Consider the following 25,732-nt stretch of genomic DNA (forward strand, 5'->3'; position numbering starts at 1 on the left):
ATGGAGGCATAGTGCAAAGCCAAGGCCAAGGGGATAAGCCAAGGGCTTTTGGCTTTGGCCAAAACTTTGGGCTTTAGGAGCACTATGAACTCTTGACCCAGGCATTCCAATCCAGAAGAGAACTAGATCCAGCATTTGGGTGGATAGCTTGCTACAGCTGCAATGCAGAATTAATGTTGTATCTAAATGAGGAGGAGTGCCAATGATCTTGATTATTGGTGCTTAAAAAAATTAGTAAAAATTACCAACACTGATTGTTTCCTGAATTTACAGTATGTTAGTTCAATTAAAGGAGTTGATATGTTTTTAATTTAAAAATAAATAGAAAAATGGCCTAAATGCCTTCAACAGGCCTCTTATTATTTTTTTAATGGCAATTATTTTTTTGCTTTATCAAAACACTTACCATGTCAGCATTAGCATAAAAATGCTAAACCCCTGCCCCAACTCCATCATCATAAAAAGTGGCATGTTAGAATGGCTCCTCACTTGTAATGTCTTTGCAAATAAAGTTGGCCCCACTGGCCAAAACATTTGTCTCAAATGCCACAGGGAAACTGGCTTAATGGTAGAGAACAGCATAGTTCTTAATTGTACTCTGTATTTTATATAGTTCAATAAGTAATGATTTTGGCCCTTTTAATTAGCACTCTCGGTTAGGTTGGATAAAAGGTGAGGATTATTTTGGGTCCTCCATCCACTGATCCTCTTTGGATACTTTACAATACCAGGAAAGCTTCCTGTTGTTTCTGCTGTAGTACAAGGTTTGCTTTTGTTATGAAATGGCTTATGGGGTGCATAGAACTGTTCTGGGGCTTTATAGCGATAAAGTCAAGAGCAGAGGGTTAATTAAAGTGTAAGCCTGAGTTGGCGCTATGGGGATTCTTGCAATCAGACATAAATAACCTTTTATGCCAGAGGCAGACTCAAAGAAAGGAATGTTTTGTCTGAAAGGCACGATATGTGGTATGTGGCAGGTCAGACAAGGCTGTTGGTGGAGTCTCCAGCTGGTAAGCAGCCAAGGTGCACTTTCTAAGCTGCTTCCCACCACCACCTCTTGCTGTTCCAGGGGTTGGAATTCCTTTTTTCTGCATAATTATAAATCAATGGAATTGGCATATGAGCTTAAAGCCCAATCTCTTTTTAACAAATTTACTGTAACAACTAGTTAAGAGCACCATCTATTTTTACAATGTGTATCAAAGCTGTTTTTTTTTTAATTACAGGGTATCATCCAATTCAGCCTTCTTCAGTTTAGTCCTCCCTCTAGATGTGGAGCCCCGGTGGCGAAGTGCGTTAAAGCACTGAGCTGGAGACTGAAAGGTCCCAGGTTCAATCCCCAGGAGCGGCGGGAGCGGCCGCTGTTAGCTCCAGCTCCTGCCAACCTAGCAGTTCGAAAACATGCCAATGTGAGTAGATCAATAGGTACCGCTCCGGCGGGAAGGTAACGGCGCTCCATGCAGTCATGCTGGCCACATGACCTTGGAGGTGTCTACGGACAACGCCGGCTCTTCGGCTTAGAAATGGAGATGAGCACCAACCCCCAGAGTCAGACTTGACTGGACTTAACGTCAGGGGAAAACCTTTACCCTAGATGTGGAACTCCCATCACCATAGTAGACTCGCATAATAGTTCTAATTATTTGGAGAGCATCAGTTATGGGCAGGCATATTTGAACTACAGAAATATGACATCAGTCTTCACTTTTGCTAATGCTATGCTGCATCCCTTTCCTCTACTCCTCCCTAGTCGTTTTCTGCCATGCCCCATTCCACTGTAGAAATGGATCAGTACAAGCAGCCCTGCATTCACGGAACATTGTTGTTATCAGATCAGATCAGCCAATCCCTGAAAAAGATACCAAAGTATAGATTGGGTTTTCCTTCTTTAGGATTTTGGAAGCTGGCATTTCTGGGCTAGACTGACCTGGACTTTTAACCTCCCGCTTTCTGTAAATAGTGGCTTGAGGTGACCAAGACCTCTGTTTTAGGGCATAAACAGATACTGATATTTGCTCAGTGTTAGAACCTCTAATGATACTTTCAAGATCGAGATACCGTTTTAGTGCTCTCTTAATCTGTTTTGCAAACAACCTGCATCTGGCCTGCTCAGTTATTTTCCTCAGTAGTTTGGGGTCGGGACCCACAGTTTAAGAAGTAGTGTCCTAGGGAACAAGAAGTATAAATTGTGGGTCCCGACCCCAAATGGGGTCTGCAAAGCTCAGTGTTAGGGTTGTGAAAAATTTGGCAACTTTAAAAAGTTTCTGAGTGCCACTTAGTGGCCATTTTAGACATTACACAAATCGGTTAGCAACAATGTGCAGTGTTTACAATAGACTCTACAGAAAGATCAGTCTGTTTAGCAAGTTCTGCAAATGATGATTTAGTATCAGTAAATGTTTGGTATTATACCTATATACCAGGGGTGCTTAAAAAGTAATTGGACGGAAAGGGATTGCAAGTGGAAAAGTTTAAGAAGCCCTGTCCTGAACATTGTAATTGTGTTGCCTCTGCTCACTACCCTCTTTTTCTCAGATTGCCCCCTCTCACATTGACTGAACATAGAAAGGAGCTGGAATGCCACAGTCCTAATTCACTCACTAGCTACATCTCTTCTGTTAGTGTGAAAATGACCAGCTTACATGAGTGATTACATGGCCATGCGGGTTTAGCTGCCAGGAGGCACGTCAGTATTGCTGAGAGCATAGCTAGTGAGCACAAACACATGCCTTTCTCACAGATTCACTAATATAAGTGGGGCATGTGTATGAGAGATCAATTCTAATCAATATCTACATCTCCCTTTAAGGTTGTTGGTAAAACCTGCATTGCCAGTCAATAAATATCTCACTGTGAAACCAGTGTTATTGTTGTTTTAATTATATATCATTCAGAAGATATTTTAAATATTTGGAACCGTATGAGAATGATTTCCATTCTATTGTTCCCTTTTTTCTATTTTTGTCTAAAAAGATGCACTTACAGAATGCTAGAGACCATTTTTACCTCTTAATAAGTCCTTTATTACCATAAGCTTTCAATTAGAACTTGTACATTAATTAATCTGAGTAAATTAGAATTTACAAGATGTCATAGTCTGGGAATAGCCAAGTGCTGTTTGCTTTTTACATCCTTTTTTGCAGTGTAAGCACAGGGGAAAGTGATCTAGTCCACACACACATATCTTGGGTTATTAAAATGAAATAGTGATTATCATTTATTTCACTTTTATCCTGACTTGTGCATAGGTGTTCCACTCCCACATTGCTTCTTTTCCCTTCCTTCTTGGTGTCCCGAAGTTGAAGAATCACTGGTTTAATTAACCCAAGTTTCCTGCTATGTCTGAACTGTCAAGCTATGGTTGCTGGGATGAGAAGTCTGGATCTGAAACCATAGTTTGAAGTTGGAATGGCAGCCATTTTTTTGACTCTTGGCATTCACAATGCTTCTAAATTTGGGACTTACTGCAAATAGGGGAGGCTGAAAATTGATAATAGAGAAAGCTGTAGTAAAGCTGAGCATATAGTGCCTTATAGATCTTTACGTACTTGAATTTAGCTTACGTGCAACTGCTGTCGCTCTAGGCTAATTAAAATCAATCATTTTTGACACTGGTGATAATATCAGCATTTCCTTCTATGGCACAGAGATGCAGTGGTATGAATGCTGCTTTCTTCCAGTGAGTTACGGAAGATATTTTAGACAGGTCCCAAGATACAGAGCCTGTTTCCTAGCCCTTGTTCTGCTGTCTTCCAAAGCTCTGTTGTCTTCTTCCTACCTTCCTTTGGTTGGTAGCTTTCTCTGGACCACTGGCCATCTGTCTTTCAGGTTGTTGCTATATGGTTGTCACTGCAAATCGTATTTGCCTGCTTTCAGCTTAGTTTTCTAATGAGATGCAGGAATGGACAAATCTATTGGGTACATTTTGGCTGCTTAACCAATTTTCTGCAGCTAAATTTAAGTCCCATTTCCACATTTTTATGGTTGCCTGACAACATATTTTCACAAACATTTCTTTAAACTGATGTCTTTTTTGTACATATTTGTTCAAATATGTCTGTTTAAAGCAGTTTTTAAAGAACCTTCACATTCTCTCATATTTTTATGTGAATTACCCCATAAATGCTTCATTTTGTAATTGACAAACTTGACTACCACATTCAAAGAAGCACACCTTTTGGATCACAGCTGTGTTTTCATCTGTGAATTGTTTTAGTGAATGTGAGCTAATTAGGTTTAGGTGAATTAGATTTGCAAGTGCTTTAATATTACTCCCTATTTGCTTCTGTCTCTGTCCTTCAGCTTTGTTGTTTTTCCAAGTGACAGCAGAACAGGGACCTCATGTGTACCCCCTAGACTATTTTCAACTGGATGAGCATCAGCTTATCAATTAAGCAAAGAGTTCTGTTTGCATTTAACTAATGATAATTTAGTCAGTAAAGTAATCCCCTACAACAATAGGTTCCTACCCCAAGGATTTGTTGAATCTGTAATTCAGGAAAGGAAGTGACAACACAGGCTGTGAGGATAGATGAAAGGATAGGCAAAGGGAACTGGTGAACAATATACTGTTGTTTATCCTTAAGCCTGTAAGGATGAGGATGGTATGGAAAATGGTGCCACTTGGTTATTACATGCTACCTTGATGGCTGTTTTTATATTGGCCTGTTTTGCTTTGCTTTTATTATAAAGTAAGCTGGCACTGAGTTATTATTACACATACTTCTTTTGGGATGTGTGAGCAAGGAAAACTAGAAAAAACATGTTTTCCCTAGAGCTTAAGTTCTGCTTCTCAGAGACCAGAGACACCCCATGATACATACTGTGTATATAGAGAATATGGTGTTTTGACAGCACATCCTGAAGTATTTTGTATCGCTTGGTCGGATGAAATATGCTCCTTCATTCATTTTGACTTTCCTCAGACAATTTTGTCAACATTAAAATTTGTTTCATAATGTTGCTGCTGACCTTGCTCCTCTTGTGAGTGTATGTGCTTTTGACATGAATTTGGCCACAAGCTATTTCTCTTCATCTTTGCATTCCATGCATTTTAAACAAGGCTTTATTTTTTTCAATTGATCAAGGAATTACAGGGTTTTCCAGTAACTTAGAAGAAATCTTAAAGCACATCCAGCCCAGTCCCATGTTGATGTCAGGATTCTTCTAACTACCATAATGTTAATCAGTCACCTGTCCACATAAGTTGTCCCCATGAATTTCATGGGCAAGGACTATTCAGAGGTGGGTTGCCATTGCCTCCCTCTGAAATATAACATAAAGGAGTTAGTATTCCTTGGCAGTCTCCCATCTGAGTGTTACTAAATCTAACATCTGCTTTAAAAGCTATTAAAAGGAGAAGGCAGTTCCCTTATTCAAGATCTTCTGCTTTTTAGAAGCCTTCTAAGGTTTTGCTAAAAATGGCTTCTTTGCTCTTTCTACCCACAGTTGTCCTGTCCTTTTTACTGAACAACAGAAAACAAAGCTATACCTCTTCTTTCACATAAGATATGAAAGGTTAGGTCAGTGTATGCTAAATGAGCTTTGGTAAATAAGCATAATTAAATACCGGAATGTGTACTTTTCTAGTAAAGTTACTGAATACCGATGGCAAACTTTAAAAAGAAAAGAAAGAAGAACAGAGTGGCAACTTGGCCACAGAGTTCGCACACAGAATTTTCAGTGATAATTACCATTATACAAATCACTATTTGGTGCTGATAGTGTTAAACATATGCATAATATGAAATATTTGGTAGTGAGGTTCAGAGAACTAAAACGTATCAATGCATATGTGAACCAGTCCAGTTGGTTAAAAGTATCATCAGACCGACATGTTGTACTGTATATATGCATGCATCTCTTTTGCAAGTTAACATGTATTTGGGTTGCTGTTTGTTTTTCGGGTAGTATGGCCATGTTCCAATAGCATTCTCTCCTGACATTTTGCCTGAATCTGTGGCTGGCAAGATGCCAGCAACAGAGACAAGTGAAACATCGGGAAAGAAAACTACTGGAACATGGCTATACAGCCTGAAAAACTCACAGCAACTCAGTGATTATGGCCATGAAAACCTTTGACAATACATTAACATGTATTTATTGGGCCATTTCAACGTATCAAATTGCATTGTGAATGTGCATTCTCTCTTCCAGTGCTAGTATTTTGGCTCATTCAGTTAAGCAGGCCACAGGTTAAGAGATAGCAAAATGAAGCTTTTAATACAGTAGGGTAAAGGTAAAGGTTTCCCCCTGACATTAAGTCTAGTCGTGTCCGAGTCTGGGGATTGGTGCCCATCTCCATTTCTAAGCCAAAGAGCCGGCGTTGTCAGTAGACACCTCCAAGGTCATGTGGCCAGCATGACTGCATAGAGCGCCATTACCTTCCTGCCAGACTAGTACATATTGATCTACCCACATTTGCATGTTTTCGAACTGCTAGGTTCGGGCTGTGGCGCAGGCTGGAGAGCAGCTGCAATGAATCACTGCAATGAATCACTCTGACCAGGAGGTCATGAGTTCGAGGCCCGCTCGGAGCCATGCTTGTCTTGTCTTTGTTCTATGTTAAAAGGCATTGAATGTTTGCCTATATGTGTAATGTGATCCGCCCTGAGTCCCCTTCGGGGTGAGAAGGGCGGAATATAAATGCTGCAAATAAATAAATAAATAGGTTGGCAGAAGCTGGGGCTAAAAGCGGGAGCTCAACCCACTCCCTGGATTCAAACCACTGACCTTTCAGTCAGCAAGAGGAGCAGCTCAGTGGTTTAATCCACTGCGCCACCAGGGGCTCCCCTTTAACACAGCATCTAACTCAAAACTAAGCAGGCATAATTCTCCAGATGTTGTATGCCGGCAACTCCCATAAGCTATCATCATTGGATCAGATGCAAATAACTAACAAGTGTCTTTAAAAATTTTCCAGAGTGCCTAGTTCTGGTTTAGTGTACAGTAAATAGCTGGCTACTGGCATAAAATGAATTTGAGGAATATTGATTAATGAAGCCCTTAGTTACTGCTCAAAGTGCATAGGCTAAATGTACATATGGGGAACATTGGCTCTTAGTTCATTTAACCTTTGTTTAATTTTTACTGTTGACAAAGGACTTGTGTATTTGTGAACTGTATGTGTCACCAAAGCTCTGCAATGTGGGAGGATCCTGGATCACACTTATAAGTCTACAAATAAACATTTGGTATGCATATAGGTTAGGATTAGGGCCTGGTGCCATGCGTGTGCTTTGAATGTATGACAAAGGATGCAACAATAAAGTTTACCAATACAGAGAACTTGAAAAGGCTAGTTTATTGTATTATAACTCCCAGAATCCCTCATCTAACTTTAAATGTCCCCTTGTTGTAATCAAACATTTCCAACCACTCCAAGCAGCCAAGAACATAGATCAGAAATTGAGGCAGTATGGCTCCAATTTTTATATGTGTACTATTAAATTTGTAATCTGTTTTTCCTCAAAGGAACTTAAGCCCCTATTATATTACGAGCCTCATCCCCATCTTTCCTGCTCCCCAGTTTATCTTCCGACCCACTCTGTGAATAGTATGGCCATCCAAACATTGGGGATATTTATGTTCTAATTGTGAATTTTCTCAATGAGCGGATGTTCTAATCCTACAAGGTAGTTCTTACTATCTTACAAAGAGGTTGAGGTGAAAGAAATTACAACTAACCCTATTCACAAAATAGGTTCAGCACTTTGAATCGTTCCTTTAAAATTTGGATTGAAAACTGGAATGTACGTTGGTTGAAAGGCCAAGCACATCATAGAATAATTAAAAGCTGTTTCATTCTCTCCAAATGCATAGAAGTATATTCTCAGTATCCTAGTTTTGTTGTGTGAATGAGACAGCCACTACCTATAAAAGCTGTATATGACATGACTTCCCAAGATCAGATATCAAGACTCTGGAAACAGAAGGTCAATGGTAGTGTGTTTATGTTTTTCTGTTGCTTTGGTATACATTGGAGCACTTTGTCAGATTCTTTATCTTTTTCATTCTTTTCACAGCATTTCACAGAGCTCCTTGATGACTTTTCCCAGGATGTTTTGGGGCAGCTCCTGAATGACCCTTTCCTGTCTGACAAAGATGAGATGATGGAAGTAGAGCTGTCTCCGGCTTCTCCTGCGCCCCTGATTCAGGCTGAACACAGCTACTCTCTTTGTGGTGACTCGCGACCCCAGTCCCCACTTACCCACATGTCAGCTGATGACAATTTCAATGAAGGTATAAGAGTATAATGGGTTTGGGTAGCAGAAGTCTGTGTATAGACTATTAATGTGGATTCTCTCAGGGTGATACCTGGCCAAAGTCTTAGACTTGGACAAAGGAGTGTTAATAGCTATGAATGTTGTGGTAACGTTTTTCTGCTGGGAACTAATTGCCAGATACCTTTATTCCACCACTCCTAGTTAGGAATTAAATGTGATTTATGTCTGTCTGCGAAGGGTAACAATAGAAACCACGGTCTGAATGAGGAAATGTGGTTTGTGAGTGAAGCATAGACCAAACATAACAAGAGTTTTGTTCTGCAAGTTCACAGTTTTTTTTATTGTTAATTGCCTCTCTGGAGATCTGAACTCTGGCTATGAATTGGTTTGTCTGTTAGAATGTTAAGATTTGCCTGTATTCCACTTGTATATTTGAGAATACATTTAAATACTGAACAATATCAAAGCCTCCAATTATATTTATCCAAAGGAAGCTAAGCTCTTGTAAGTGTTGAATGTCTGGAACTTGAGATCACCCAGACAAGGAGACTGTATGTAAGAAGGAGGGTAGGAATAGAATTCAGAAACATCATATAAAGAATTGCACATTTCAGAGGATGAATAGTAGGTTGTATGGCTTTTCCATATAATGGCCTGACCATTAGGCATTTGGTTGTTTAGCCTGGCTCCCACATAAATTTTCTTGGTGTAGGAAGGCACATGGTTGAAAACTGTTTGGGTTTGCATTTTGTCAAGGTTGAAACTAGATAGAGATTTGCATATAATTGAACAGAAATCTGCATGTAGCCCTTGAACTGCAGGCCTTCCACGTGCACATTATTCATTTTGGAAGTTTGACAAAATATAGGTTTACAATGTGTGTGTGTGTTTTGGCTCCTAACCTGTGCAAGTGTTACGGATTTCCACTGCAAAATGTCTTATAGGAGGAAGACATTTTGCAGTGGAAATCCAGTGAAATTCAGGCCTGAGTTAAGACTGGGGGGGAAACCAAGTTGATGAGCTGCATAAGTGAAGAAATCAGAATGTTATAAGAAAGGAGGCTGAAGATAATTTTGGGGGGCAATCTCCTACAGTTCCATGGCCCTCGTGGGCACCTGTGAATTTGTACACAAGTGTGAAACTACCCATATGTGCTGTTAAAAAGTAGTTCAGTGCAGCTTTATATAACACAAGATGTTTCTTTGAAAAAGTACACACACTCCTCTTTCTTGTCAGAGTTCCAGATCATAATTCATGACTTGTATTGCATTTTGGAACAAAAAAAATACGTATAATGTCTATACTGAACACATTTTATGTAGCTACATCAACTTAAATGACATGTGCAAAAAGCAAAAAGCTTACATAAATCTTACATAGTACAGCCAGATTGAGAATAGAATGTGTTATCTGAAAATGGATATCATAACTCCAAACTATGTCAGAGTAGAGAGGATCAATTACTTAGCACATTTTATAGAAGATGATCTGAACATTGGTCTGCAACTAGGGATTGAGAACAGGAGGCATTTATAACAGTGAGGAAAAAAATAATTGTTTCTCTCCATCATAATACTGAAACAATTTCCCAGGGGATGTGATCATTTGCTCTGGAGGGAGAACTACAATTCACACTATGTGACTATCTTTTGGAATACCCTGTTGTATAATGTAGAGACAACCATTAATTTAGATGGCTTTACAATGAAGTTAGACAAATTCTTGGAGGAACAGTGTACTAGGTAATTGATTTTAAAGGCTTTCTGTTTTATGTACACTATGTGAATTAGATCAGATCTGCAAGTGCAGGCTGAGAGATGGTTTCAGGGTTTGTCCTCTTAGGATTGATAGGCCTATAAAGTTTATCAAGTGGCCCCTCAGGAGCTCTTTGAATACTTACGTGGGAAAGATCCTGCAAACTGTAGTATGTTATCAGTAATCCGATATACTTACTGTATGTAGTTTATAACCACATTTTTGTGTGCATTTTATTTTGAGCCTAAGTTCTGGGAAACAATCTTGGCTGAAAGGCTGGATATAAATATAGTAAATGTTGGATGCTCCCTGCTTCAGGGCTGAGCAAAGCCTGAGTCTTTGCTTCTTCATAAGCTAGTGTAAGATTTTGTTTTAAATTCAGATTGCTTCAGTGGCCAGGAATATGCTGTTTGACACAATAAGGGAATGACTTTAAATGGTTATGAAAGCAAAATGGAACCACTGGGTTCAGAGAAAACCCACTTTTCAAATAGCAGTGGTCACATTCAGTCCTTTGCACTAATTTGCTGGGACTGTTCGCTAAAATTGTTGAAACACAAAGACTGAGGAGGTTAAAAGAAGAATCAGAAGTTGCAAAGGGGTGGGACTGATAGAAACTGTACCAGATAAGGAGGTTAGAGAGAAGAGGGCCAAAGGGAGTAAGGACTGGATCCTCTGCAATAAGGAGCATGGGAACTGGTTATTATGTAGACCAGGGGTCCTCAAACTTTTTAAGCCGAGGGCCGGTCCACAATCCTTCAAACTGTTGAGGGGCCGGATTATCATTTGAAAAAAAAAATACAAATTCCGATGCACACTGTACATGTCTTATTTGTAGTGCAAAAACAACAACAATGAAAGAACAATACAATATTTAAAAATAAAAATAATTTTAACCAACATACATTTATCAGGATTTCAATGAGAAGTGTACTCCTGCTTCTGGCCAATGAGATAGTCAAGTTAATTAGGGTTGTTGTTGTTGTTGTTGTTGTTGTTGTTGTTGTTGTGTGCCTTCAAGTCATTTCAAACTTTGGGCGAGCCTAAGTCTAAAATGTATGTATTTATTATTTATTTATTTACTGCATTTATTTACTACATTTGTATCACACCCTTCTCACCCCAAAGGGGACTCAGAGTGGCTTACAAATTATATGTACATACAATATATTATTAGCATAACACAATATTAGCATTATATATTATTTTATTGAACTATACTGTAATATTATTAGTAATATTATATGTAATATAGAATATATAATTAATATTATTATACGGTATTATTATTAGTGTTATATTGTATTACATTATAATATTATTATCAATATTATATGTATATACAATATATTATATTATAAAACTGAGGGCGGGGGCCAGGTAAATGACCTCGGAGGGCCACATCCGGCCCCCGGGCCTTAGTTTGGGGACCCCTGATGTAGACCAAAGGTGGATAAGTTCTGTGGTCCAGTAGCCAATGTTCAGTATCCACAGCAGGCTGTGTCACATCCCTGCTTTGGAAAGAAATGTTTTTAGGCTCAAAAAGGACTCCAAAGCAACTGATGATAAAATACAACAAAGAAGGTTGAAAAAACAACTACCTAAGCATGATGTACGTAATGGTGATTTTTTTTCCAGACAAAACTGAAAGAAAGAGCAGAGAAGATCTCAACTTGAATTGAGTTTTTCAATTTGTTGCACATCTCAATCAGGTCATACTTCTGAAGGTGGTGAACTTTATAGCAGAGCCTCTGATCTTAAATGCAGTGGGTGGGAAGGATTTTGCTAGAAGAGGTAGATCTTCACAAATCCTAGCCTAGGACTATTGGTATACAGAAGTGAGGACCAGCACTTCAAATTGTGCCTGAAAATGGAATGGAAGGTAAAGCAGATTAAAATTCCAGCTCTGTATCAAGAATTAAGCTCCCACTGAGCTCAATTGTGCACAGCTCCTGTAAGAATGTTTTTTGAGATTGCAGCTTTAATAAACTTTCATCTACATGTAAATGAATGCTAACACAATAGTGATGTTATTGCTAGAAGTACAAACTATATATATATACATCTATATATACATATACATACACACACACACACACACATATAATTAACTCATTTATATATCCTGCCTTCTCCCAGTAATTGAATTTGAGGTTGCTTAAAGGTTGAGTCCCCTTCGGGGAGATAAAGTGGGGTATAAATAAATAAATAAATAAATAATGACATAATTATGAAACCCAGCACAGATTAAAAACAGAAACTGATATGTGTCATTTATAAACAAGCCATTTAAAATTAATTAAAATGTAAAATAAACAAATGAATACAAAGAGTAACATAACATTAAAAGCTGTCAATTCCTAAAAGCCTGACAGAATAAAGAAGTGTTGACTTGCTGGTAATGTTGAGCCATGGTAGTTAAAGTGGTTTCATACTGCATTGATTCTACAATGCAGATGCACCCTGAGTCTATGAGAGATTATCTAGCACTAGAAATTTCTTCTTCTCAGTCTCAAACTAACTTCTTCTAGATCTCTTTATTTTTTATGTCAAAACTAACACGATTATTTCTTTGAATATATTTATTGTTGTTTTCTGTTGGAAGTGGGAAGGTATTAACTCCTCCACATTTTGCCTCCTACCCAAGATGCACAATGAGTCATAAGTCTGGTGAATCATTAAACAGTTTTTTGTCACTTCGAGAAAACACGCCTGCATTACAGACCTTCTGAGGCTAGGGGCTGCATGTGGGTTTAAATTAATAATGCACAATTCAAGTATTATCTCTCTCCTTTGACTCCCATCTCATGGATTCATTTTTTCCCCGAAGGACAGTATTTTCTTTGAAAAAAAACAAACAAAAACATTGGAAACCAATTCTAATTCCTATAGTAACAAGGAACCTAATTGATCTGTTCACAGAAAAATTAGTTTGTCTTATGCAAATAATGACAGCCAAGTGTTAAATCCTGTATGGGATTCTCTCAAAGATGTCTCAGATTACTCAGACTGCATATAGTGGGGCGAGGTTTATGTCTGCTTCTAATAATTTTTTGATGGAATAGGGGTAGAAAACTTGATATATCCAAGAATTTTGGAGAAAACTTGGAAAAGTTACTTTTGGGGCTATACTGCCTGTAATTCCTCTGCTCAGTTGACCATTGCCCATAATGGCTGGGCTCTCTGGAATTCACCTGAAGCTCTAGTTTGGATCTGGGCAGCCCAGGTCAGTGGGAATTGTCCAAAATACCGGGAGTAGCCCTTCCCTAAGCCTTGGATCCCATATTGGGAGAAAGCAGGATAAACAAACAAACGAAAATAAATTATGCTTGTGTGTTATCATAAAAGGCTATAAAGTATAAACAGCCTGGCAAGGAGGAGACTTGATCCTGTGGTCTTTATGCCACTTCAGGGCAAAAGGTAGCAATGTTAGGGTAGGTATTTGTGTGTGATGCATGGTGTTAATAAGCTGTGCTGTGTGTGTGTATATATATATATATATTTAGGAAGTGGTATCTGAGAACAAGCAGTGATATTTGCAATGACCTGGACTAGTTGTGGTCCTTGTCCAAGGTGCACTGCTCTTCCCTTAAGGACACAGTAAGAACCCCATTTTTATTAGCATAATGTAATGGTTTGAATTCTTGGAGTCCACTGGGTGAACTTGAGTGAGATATATTTTTCATGCCTTTGGAGAAAATAATGATGCCTCCTAAATCTTTCCAAGAAGAAGAAGAAAAACCACTTACTGTGGCAGCTAGATGCTTTTTGAATGTCCTTAAGGGGCTAGGATGTGCCCACCTTCACTATGAAAAATGATATTATTTAATCATTTAATGTATTTATTATCATTCTTTTATCCCATTATGGAATTTAGGGCAGCACACCCATAAGGTTTCCAGGTGGTTTTCCCTCCAGATGCTAACCAGACTTGAATCTGCTCTAGTGCACTCTCGAATCATGCTAATGAATATGAATTTAAAATTTAACTCTTGTTCTGGCCATCATTTTAGAAACCATTGAGTCACAGGTCAAGCTTTAAGCAAGAACCTCTCATAGCCTTTGCTGTGCTCAGTATATATTGCTGTACAGGCAATTTCAAGAAGGGGGGGGGGGAGAGAAATGTGTGCTATTGTAGCCCTTTTATGCTACTTCTTTAGAGTTGTTGGATGTCAAATTTCACACAAATTTGTTCAGCTGCTAGTCAGTTTAAGAAGTGAGACTAGTATAGGCTTGCAGAATGGACTATTTTCCTCCAGGGTGGGAGGCAGCATCATATTTCCAATGAAAGCTCCAAGCACATCAAGGAAATAGCTTTGTAAAATGCTTATTTTATTATAGTTTCTAGCATGCTAGGCCAGATGCCTTTACATCCTCCACATCCCACAAGCCTGTAGCAATAGACTTGTGGTTTACCTTGATCAAGGTTTGCCTTCATTGCTGCTGTGGTTTTAGATCATAAAGCAGTATTGGGGCCTGACACAGCTTGTCTTGTAAAAAGTCTCTCCTGGATTCTAGCAGTTAAAATATTAAATTTTCTGTTTCTGTCTGCATGCAAGATCCTTATTTAGTTAGCGTGCTTTAGATGAGGCTTAAATAAGGCCAAGAAGAGGTTTAGATTGTGAGCCCTCCTAAAACTGAGAAATGTCCCTTCAAAACCCATCTTCCCCCAGGTACTATATTCCTAAATCAAAAAAGGTCACTTGGTGTCTTACATATGGAGAATGTTACCCCAAATCTTACTAAAGTTTAGTTATATTCACATACAGTGGTGCTTAACTTACGAAAAAAAGAAAGTCTTCAAAAGTGAGAAAGAGATGGTAAGAGTGATGTTTGACTTTGTGTGGAATTTTACAATGATTCCAATTTCATAAAGTTTCTTAGGCAAGAAATGCTTGGAGATTATTTGAAGTACAGCCTAGGGCGCTTCCTATTCATTGTCATTATTTCACCCAAGTACTAATCAAGGTTGGGTCTACCTAGCTTCAAACATCAGTCAGGAATTAGTACTCTTAGGGTATTTAGGCCCAGATAATTCCTTGTCTGTGCTGAAATGGCATTGGCCCACCCAATGTGCTTAGTCCAGTGAGCCCAGTGATTTTGACACAAGTTCTGCATCTGTAAGTTTGTATCATACTGGCCTATTACATTCCTTGATGTTGAGCCACACAATTGCTTCTTGCAGCTCAGTATTCTCCATCTTGACCAACAGTGATTCTCCAAAGTCCAGGATAGAGAGTCTCTCCTTCCTTTTCCAAAACCTCCCTGCAATCTCAAATGCCAGGGACTGCACCTAGAATTTGCCCACGGTCTTTGGCTCTTTCATTTAAAAACTTCATGGGTAAAACTTAAGTGGGTGTAATCTGGAGCAATGCTAGAGTTGAAGGCCTCTGTATTGACGGGTAGGGCAGCATCGTAAATTATCACATCAAAGCCCTTCAAGGTGGACGGTATATAAGGAGGAGGGAGAACATCCTCCCACAACTTTTCTGTTTTTTGTGGGTTAGAGAAGTGAGTGCAGAAGTTATACTACTCTCAGAAGAGTAAAGCTTTCCAAATGTCCTAATTTGTGTCAGATACTCCCATCTAAGAACAGTTTTGGTTGAATTAGTTGCCATATTATTATGTGAGGTTCATTTTGGAGGGACTGGTGGAGACAATATTGAGCCGCAAGCAAGGAACAGTCATTTGGCTTGCCATCATGCAACAATGTAGCCTTGTATGATGCAAATTTACAGCAACAGAAGTTTGTCAAAATCCCATGGTAAAGAGAGGTTAAAGAAACAAATGGTACCTTCTAAACAAACATTTTTGCTGTGCTCCAAATGGGGAAAGCTGCATATTGGACATTCATTGGGTGGAGCAAGCAGAATTGAGATCCCATGTCAAAAAAGCCAGCCATGACACCAAGGCATGGTGGCATTGTGCAGTAATAGCAGCAGAGGGTATCTTTTTGAATGAAAAAGCTGCATGATCATGCAGAATTTTTTCTTTATAATGAAATATTCCCAATGTATACATTTATAAAAAGAGAGGTACATAACCTTTAACTCTTCTCAATTGGCAGAGATAGTCCTGATGAATCCTCTTTTCTCCAGGACTCCAATATCTTGGCCCCTCAGTCCTAGAAACGAGAAACATACTGTAATTTTACCCAGTGCTGAAATGGGGAAAAAGATATCATACATGTGTTGAGAAGCTGTTAACCCATACGAAGAATAAGCTCTGATGTAGAAAGCAAATTCCAGGGCTAAACCCTTGAAAAATCTATGCTTGCAGTTGAGTAGTGACTATCCTTAAAACAAAGAGAGCTTTTAAAAGTGTCTGTTTCACTCATACTCTTGCGTTCCACTTCCCCACACTCCCTCTTTCTGTTCAGTCTTTCCACACTGATGGTCTAAAAATGGTTTCAGTGTTTGGTTGCTGCACAGTCCTTTCTTTGTCAGGAGCAAGCCAACAGCTTGCCTTTCATTATCTGTTGCAGTAGCCAGAGCTGAAAGAGGGGAGTCAGTGGGTGGGAGAGGGACCCCTGTCCCGGAACAACAATTAGTTCCTTTGTAGATGAATGCTGCCTCTCACCTGGTGGAACTGAGCTGTAAGCTAGCATTGCAGAGGCAGCCAAAAGATGTTGATTCCTCCTTTGGCACCTTATTTGAAGATGTTGGGCATGGCACCCAGAGCAAAACCAGTGTGTTTCAAGGTGAAAGAAGCTGCTGCTAAGGACAGCAATAAAAGGGAGCAAAAGCAGGATGTTGTTTGTTGGTTATCTTATATCAGAGTTTGGAACATAGTTGTTTTTAAAGAAAAGTGACACACTATCCTTTCTGGCAAATGAATTACATTACTGCTTCCATTGCTAACACCTAAAATATTTGAACTGCAGATCTCTAGAATTTACATCTACATTGCATTTGCATATGCCATTGCATACCAACATTACACATGGTGTTCATGTGCATGAACTTTTAAGTTGCCTGTTAACTCTTTGAGTTTATTGGGGCTCTTTTATGCTATACAATTACAGCACTGTGATTGCACTTTAACTGTCATGGTTGTATCCTATGGAATGTTGGGATTTGTAGTGCAAACATGGGCATTGGAGTAGAATCCTGGGATTTGCAGTTTAGGAAAGAGTATTTAGAACCATCACACAGAAAAATCTAGTCCCTCAAACTAGAAATTCTACAATTCCAAGGGATTTTGCCATGGCAATTAAAGGTGCATCATAGCACTGTAATTGTGTAGCGTGACAATTTGACTTTGGTATAAAGCAGTCTGTTATATTAATAAATCATCATGTAGATGTAACAAAAAATGGGACCATTGTGATATATATTCTTAATAAAAACATCATGCACATGGAACCAAAGAAATGGGGGTAAATGCAATTTAACTGCTGTCAAGAGGGAAGGATATTAATAGCAAATAAAAGAAGTTCATGGTGTTCACTGTCATGTCTTTGGCATACGTTAACGGTTGGCACTTCCGGAAAATTTGTCTTCATATATATACGAATGAAGAAGAATCTCTTGAACATAGAGACTATACTAAAAGAAATTATAGTTATCATTTGTTATACAGTTATCCTTCTTGGCAGAGCCTGGATTACTGTTTTGAAGTGTCTGATTACAGGATGTGTACATATTTATATTTGCTCATAATCTTTTTGGCTTGGCCCATCGTTATTCAAATTATATCTTCCTTTGCCAGCAGGGAAGGTTAAGATTACACCACAAAGTAATTACTAGCATCAGATATACACATGCCCCCTCCCTGTTGTTCAATTGAAGGCTGCAGGCACAGGAGGCTGGAAGGGGAGGACCACAGCAATGATTTTACTCTTGATTTTAGTTTTCCCTGCTACTTTTGTGGCTACAGCTTTGTGTAATTGCATTCTGCTGCAATAAATGTTGGCTCTCCTGGAGTTGGGCAAGAGTATTCATCACTTTCTGTGTATTTCATTCCTGGTAAAGAAAACTTGTTAGCTGGAAGAGGAAAAAAACAGGCTGCCCTGATATGGTTTTTCAGTAATATTTTTTGACAAAGGTCTTGGAGAAGGGAGTTTTCAATGGCTATTCGCTTTAGTTAACACAAATGAGTTTCCACCTTCAGGGGCAATTTATACCCATCTGATGTGCTTGGAACCTAGATTGGTGAAGAGGCCTGTGGTGTTCATTTCCTGCTTTCCCTGGAAGAAATAGAGGTGGAAAAGATGCAGGAAAAATGGTTAAAGGGAAATGATTGGGGTGAGGGAAGAGTCTCCCCCCCCCCCCTTATGAGGATAATTTATACAAATTTGGGCTGCTGGGCCATCTATCAATTGTAAATCTATGTACAATTTAGTATTTGTGCTGCTGAAGCAAGCACTAATGTATGTACAAAGCACTGTACATCTTGGGGGAAAAAGTATGAGACATAATAGGATGTAGATAAACTACACATAAAACAGACGAATGGAAAAATGTTTTGCTTCTTTGCTCTTAAGAAAAGACCTGGGAGTCAACAAACTAAGCGCTGAAAAATTCAGAGCAGCATAATTGAAATTGTGTAATTCACAGCCGCAAGATGTAGTTATGACTTTTCAAAAGGGATTGGATGAATTCATGGGGACTACTGATGGCTAGTAATCAGGGTAGTTGTTCAAGTCACTTATAGTAATGAAAGCAATATGCTGAAAATATTAGATGGAACATGCAGTTTACTCTCATTTGGCTTGTGAGCTAATTGGTTAGCTACTGTGTGAACAGAATTGTGGTTTAAATTGTCATTCAGTTTTGGGCTTGCCTTACATTCTACTGGGCTACTAGTGGGGGGAAAATCCTATTGGGAACAGCCTTCCCTGGTTTGGCACCTTTCGTTAAGGTTGAACGATTACTCCCATACCCAGTTGGAGAAGGATCCCCTTTTAGAGGAAGTACACTTTTTATGTAGTTTTTGTTTACAAAGGGGGAGTGTTTGAGTCAACCAGTGCTGATGTAGAGAGTTGGGAGACCTTAAGAGCTGTGAAGCTATTCATTTGCTGATGAATGAAGTGGGTTAAAGAACCAGCTTGATTTTCTGAGTGTTGAACTATCTTGTTTTTTAAGTGATTTTCAATCAAGTATTGGGAGTAATGTGAAGGCACAGAGCCAGCTACAGAAATTATGACATAAGCTGTGCATTCTGTTAGCAGAAACTCTTGTGTGGACCCCCAGCTGCTTTGCGTAATGACTTGTTTAGTCTTGTTTAGTCCTTTGGTAGCAGCTTTCAGTAATTATCTTGTTTTCAGTTCCCAACCAATCCACCTTCACCCCAGGGCTATGGTTAGGCTGCACTTTAAAGCCACAAATTTCTCCAAGAAGTAACAGCCTGGGAGGGGAGTTAGAAAGCTTTGCTAAATGAGTTAAATGGTGTCTCCCCAGATTTCTTCTCCTTGGCTGTGATTGCTTTTGTTCATCCCCCCTGTTATAATGAAAATCTGTCTGTTCTGGCTGCTGATTTTCTCACCTTCTGTGTTTACTCGTCTACTAGCTGACTTGGACAATGAAAACTGGTGCCTGGGTTCAGAACTTACATCAACCACTGTAAAGACAGAACCATCTGTGGGAGAAGCACCGGGCCTTGCACCCTCCATCAGCCTCACCACCACCCCTATTCCCACAGCCCTGGAAGGAGATGAACCCCAGACACAGGATAATGGCATGGTATGATGTACTTTGTAGTCAGTCTTTTAACTGGGCAGGTTGATTATGAACTTCATCCTAGGACAGAGGACTTCACTAGCTATTTCAGGGATTGTCTACTGTGACAGTGGCTATCCAGTGTCTCTCCAGTCAGCTGCTTGTTGTTATTGTATGCACTCAAGTTGTTTTCAGCTTACAATAACCTTCAGGCAAAGAAAAATCTAAAGTTGAGGTCAATTTGAAAGTAGAGAACAATAAAAAGGACAGAAAACTGATTTGCTGCTGGTCTTCTCGAGAACTGTTCCATGTTAAACAATAACAATAGCAGTCCTGCAATCTCTACTAGATCTATGCAGGAAGCCTGGCAAATAAGGCCATATGAAATACCTTCAGCTGTAACATTAGTGATTCCTGTTAAAGTATCTCACTCCACACTCTAATTTGTATAGATAAATTGATTGGACACTATAGAAAAGGGTAATTTATACAGAGAGAAGGACTTCTACCTTTCAGCTATCTCCTTAGAGGAATTACAATAACCTTTACACCCATACAGGGCAAAAAATCCATATCTCTCCTTAAATTACACACATGCACACATATATGCACGAATCAGATCTGGATTGATAGATTCTGGTTATTACTGATAGCCCCAAGGGACTGATATCTAGGCTGTGTGACCTTTTCCTTAATAAAACGACTGTTGCCTAGAAGTTTGATTTCTCTTTCAACTCTGTCCTTCAGGCTAAATCGCTGAGTCACAAATCTCTTCCGGAGATCAAATTGGAGCCACACGAAGTGGATCAGTTCCTCAACCTTTCTTCAAAGGAAGGTATGTCATTTATCCTCAATGTTTTGACATTTTATAGGCAGCAGGAGAACAGTATTCCCATCTAAATGGAATGTGTTGGAATTTATAATTTCCATTCAGATTTAGGCACTGGGAAAGCTACACTTGGGAAGAAGCTGATTTAATATTAAAGTTTAAGACTTCACTCTAGCATTTAGAAATTGAATTTAGGCATTGGAAGAAAAGGGGCAAAGTGAACCGAGAATGTGAACACAACAGATATGAGAGAGCTGAGTGTTAATGACTTTCAATGTCTTACTCTCTGCAGTGCTAAAACTTGGGAGCAGAATCCTTGTTTGGAGAGGCAATGTTCTCTCTTCTTTACTTCTTACTAGTAGCTACTCTCCTGGGCCAGACCAAGATGTTTTATTGCTTCAAGTGGAATACACAATGATTACTATTCCTTCTTTGGAAGAGGTGGGGAAAGTGTGGCCCTCATACAGAGCCCAAGTTTCCTTGTGGGTCCCTAGATCTCCTTCACCCTCATTCTGGCTTCCAGAAGGCAAGCATCACTTCTGGAAATCTCCCCACATGACAACTTCTACCTTACAGAATGATTAGAAAAAACAGAAGTTGCAACTTAAAATGACTTATCATTAATTGTTTTCAGCTGAAAATTGCAGTGAGGTGGCTCACTGTGGGTCTTTGGTAGAAGTCAGCCCTGGAACCTTCTGTGGCTGACCACTCCTGGTGTATAGATACTGATTAGCCACACATTGAGTGATATTCTCCAAACTGCTGATGTAATTGCATTCTCCATTTCATCTGAGGGCTGCTGGTTGACTTAGGAAGTTGGGGCCAGTGTGTTTGGAATACACAGCTCTTTCCTTTAATGGAGGGGAATGGCTTGAGGCTGCTGACCCCTCTGCACCATATGTTATCAAAGGCAGCTGTCTCTTCTTACCTAGCAGTGGGGTTGGTTATTCCTTATTTTTGTCATTTCATACATGCATGGGGAAGGCAGATAAGGAGAAAATGGCAGGATAGCCAGAAGGCCCTGGAGGTCAACAGTGGGCTTTATTCTGGTGTATGTTCTTGACTAGAGCTTGGAAAAGCTAATTTTTCACATTGCAATTCACAGGCTCCTCCAGGCAGCATGACCATGGTACTTCTCTTGTTTGGATATGTATAGGTGCCATGAAGAAGTGATTCTTCCTCACCTAGCAGTTTCACCTTAGAGATCCTAGCTTATATAAAGTTCCTTTAGTTTGTTAGATAACTCTATCTTAATACTGACTAACAAAAGCAGGACACTCAGCCATAATCAGGGCAGGATGGCTATCTGTGAAGTTCTGGAGTTTTTGTTGAGTTTCTCTGATAAGATAAGACTCACAGATATATCAGTTCTTGTGTCAGTAGCTACTTCCTTGCCATGTTTTCTGTGAATGTGCTTTTAATTGCATTATTAAACTTTAACTTTCCTGGTTAGGATGATTTTAAATCAACAGAGAATTCATTGGCACATTCATAAAATCTTTTTTAATATAAGTGTCTGGCTAAACAGAGTGAATTCATAAAACTGTGGTTCCCAGGGCTTCTGAGAGAGGAAGCTACAATAATGACAATTGTATAATTGTTTTACTTGTTGGTATGCCCTTAGTGCTCTGGCTTCTATATTATGTGAAACTGGAATATTACATGATTGTGGACCATAGACTGAGATCCCTCATTTTCTCTTTTGCATTTTTGAAACTCTTTGGCTTTTTTTTAAGTTCACACATATTGTGGGGTTTGTTCTGGTGTAAAAAACTTCCCACCTCATCTCTTACCTTCTTTCATGTGCTTGACTTTGAGAAATATATTTTAGTTTGTTAAACCGGTTCACATTGATTTCCAAACAGGCAAATTGTGTTTGGACATGCTAGTGCTTAAACCATGGTTCCTTGGTTCAGTTGTCACAGGGAAACTCTAACTGAACAAACCACAGTATTTTCCCCATGACCACACTTGTGAAAAGAGTGATACATGGGGAGGATGACTTGGGAGTGTCACATTTTTACTGTAATTTTCAGAATCCCCCATCGGTACATATTCTGTCTGAAGGACTCTGCTAGTAGTAGTCCAAAAAAATAATTTCCGGATTATAAGTGAAAATTGTGGGCAAATAGGACTAATTTTGTATCAAATGAACCATGTGGATAAGATTGCTCACATCTGAAAGGGAGCAACGTTTCTGCTAATGTTTAAGACAAATTTTCTGATTTTCTTTTTGTCCCTGTTTTGTTTCTCTTGCAGCAGTGGACACCCTGCACATGCCCCCAACCCCTCCCAGCAGCCACGGCAGTGATTCAGAAGGCAGCCAGAGCCCAGCCAGGTCCCTCCCACCATCAAGTCCCACACAGTTGCAAGCCACTGTCAAAGTGACATCACGCTCAGCTTCAGCGCTCACCAATTCCCCTCTCTTAACAGCGCCACATGTAATAATAATAATAATAATAATTTTATTTCTTACCTGCCTCTCCCTGCGGCTTGACAGTGCTCTCTTTTTTCCTCTCTTTTCTGAACATATTACTGTAGTTAAATCTACTTCTCTTCTAGAGGCTAAGATTTTCAGCAGATTAAATCTGGAACTCTTTACAGAAACCAGTTATCCTCAGAAATGCAAAAATCCAGGTACTCAGTAGATGCTGACATCTAAAAGACTTGAGTTTGGCACTGATTCCTCAGGGTAAAGAATGCTCCTCCCACCTCATGCCTTGCATTTGTAAAATAATTTGCGCACGGGGGATATGCACAGTTCAGCAGATGAATATTTCCATCTCAAAGGAGCTTTTGTATTTGATTTCCTTTGCTTTTTCGAAATACAACCCTCTTAATAATGGATGGCAAGAGATAGCATAAGAGCAGAGGAGGAGCAATACCTCTTCTAAGATACTACTACTACTACTACTACTAATAATAATAATAATAATAATAATAATAATAATAATAATAACAATTTCTCTCCATATAGTTTGAGGTGAATTGATTGTACTCCATATGGGTTGAATATGGCAGCAAATTAGAAATATAACCCCAGTTAAAAGTCCTGTTAAAACCAATACCTATCAACGATAATCAATACTTACTTTAACATTCATAATTTTAAAACCATCTGGATAGGCCTGCCAAAAGAGTGCTCTTTATTACTGTTTTAAACTCAAACTATGTCTTGCTGACAAGTCTTTTCCAATAGGTCATTTCCACAGTATGGGGGTGGTTGCAGAAAATGTCCTCTGGGTAACAGTTGTCAGCCTAGTTTTCCTTTGGGTAACAATTGTCAGCCTGATTTTAGTGATGATGTATGCATTCATATTTCAGAGTATAATAAATACTTTTCATAAATTGTTGGAGTTTATTTTTTTTAAAAAAACAACAGAATTAATCAGTCAGTTCCTTGGCTTTCAATATATTTTTAGTTGGTTGATAGCCTTCGAAAAGAATATTTCATCTGCAACTATATTCCTTTGGAGAAGAGGAATGAATTCCTCACTTGTCTTGCAAATAATGTTATTGTCCAGAAGGAGGAAGAGGCAAGAAAGGGTCAGCCAACAATGGAGTAGAAGTGGTGGGATTCTTAAGTGGGAGTGACCATGTTCTCCTGGAGTTTGTGATACATGGGGAAAGTGGAATCTAAGAGAAGTCAGACATGCATTCTATACTTTAGGAGAGTTGGTTACAGGAAAATTATAATTCCATAGACAAGAATACTAAAAGAGAAGGGAGTTAATGATTTCTTAAATGTGAGATGCCGAAGGCACAATTGCAAACAGTGCCAACAAGGAGAAAAAATAAGAGAAATTGAAAGAAACCAGAATGGATGTCCAAAGAACTTTCAACTCAGGTAAAATTTAATGGTCTCTTCCAGCTCCGTGATCCTGCAATTCTATAGTGACTATAGCATTAAATAGTGGCAGCAGCAGTGGGATGGGAAGGATGCCACATTTGAGTTGCCAATTTCTTGAATGTCTGGCTTTCAATTGGATCAGTGAACAATCAGTGCATTTGTCTTCCTTCCGTTTATGCTGATGGCACCTTTCACTTGCCACCACTTCCTTCACCACCATTGTTGGCATAAATATGCCAGCAGAAGTATAAGATTTTGATCTCTCTTCTCTGGAGCTCTGTGTATGCATATACAGTAGAGTCTCACTTATCCAACATAAACGGGCCGGCAGAATGTTGGATAAGCGAATATGTTGGATAATAAGGAGGGATTAAGGAAAAGCCTATTAAACATCAAATTAGGTTATGATTTTACAAATTAAGCACCACAACATCATGTTATACAACAAATTTGACAGAAAAAGTAGTTCAATACACAGTAATGCTATGTAGTAATTACTATATTTACGAATTTAGCACCAAAATATCATGATGTATTGAAAACATTGACTACAAAAATGTGTTGGATAAGTGAGACTCTACTGTACTTGTATTTTGCCAGAACGTGTATTGAATGTTGAAGCTTTTTATTTTAAGGTATGTTTTATAAATTTTTCTTTAGAGATATATTTTACTCAATTACCTTCACATCTGTCACCTTTTTAGAAACTTCAGGGCACAGGTCCTCTGATGTTGACAGAAGAAGAAAAGAGAACGTTGATAGCAGAAGGGTATCCTATCCCTACAAAACTGCCCCTTACAAAAGCCGAAGAGAAAGCACTGAAGAAGATCAGGAGGAAAATCAAGAACAAGGTGGTGGCATAAGCCAACTTTGTTATTCTTATGTCTCTTCAAGTTAGTGTTTCTAAAAGGCTTGGAATTGTAATCATTTTTCAGTCCTGTTTGTTGTTCTCCTTAGTATTGTTGGAGCATCTGCTTGCTATAAACTGTCTCTTCCTTTGACTTGCAGATCTCTGCTCAAGAGAGCAGGAGGAAAAAGAAAGAATATATGGACAGCCTGGAAAAAAAGTAAGTTTGCCAGAATACGTCATATAATGATTGCCGTGAATGGTGCAGAAAAGATAGATGGAAATACAAGAACCTATATATGGCTCAGTGATAATGGATGGTTTTTATGCATTGAAGCTCAAATTCAGTCCCTGACATCTCTGGTTCAAAGGTTTTCTATGGGATGCTAGAAAAACTCATCTGAGATGAGGCTACAGTAAACTGGTGATACATGCCAGCCGTCTGACTTATTTAAAGGCAGCTATGTATGTTCGCAAAGATTTCCAGCTGTTTATGAATAGTTCCTTTGCTGGTTTGGGATGCCTGCAAAGACAACCAACATGGCTACAAGGGCTTAGATGCATGTG

At 39.0% G+C, this 25,732-nt stretch overlaps 1 protein-coding gene across 1 annotated transcript in view; it reads left to right on the plus strand.

Annotated features, from left to right (window-relative positions):
* Positions 1-25,732, plus strand: part of creb3l2 (cAMP responsive element binding protein 3 like 2) — an 80,699-nt gene that overhangs the window by 35,748 nt on the left and 19,219 nt on the right. Inside the window, exons 2-7 of the mRNA XM_003220857.4 lie at positions 8,025-8,241; positions 19,491-19,663; positions 20,387-20,474; positions 22,728-22,909; positions 25,023-25,169; positions 25,327-25,385. Of these exons, the coding sequence (XP_003220905.1) occupies positions 8,025-8,241; positions 19,491-19,663; positions 20,387-20,474; positions 22,728-22,909; positions 25,023-25,169; positions 25,327-25,385 (866 nt within the window). The remainder of the gene's footprint in view (positions 1-8,024; positions 8,242-19,490; positions 19,664-20,386; positions 20,475-22,727; positions 22,910-25,022; positions 25,170-25,326; positions 25,386-25,732) is intronic.

The sequence above is a fragment of the Anolis carolinensis genome, chromosome 5 (assembly GCF_035594765.1).
Source record: "Anolis carolinensis isolate JA03-04 chromosome 5, rAnoCar3.1.pri, whole genome shotgun sequence".
Lineage (NCBI taxonomy): Eukaryota > Metazoa > Chordata > Lepidosauria > Squamata > Dactyloidae > Anolis > Anolis carolinensis.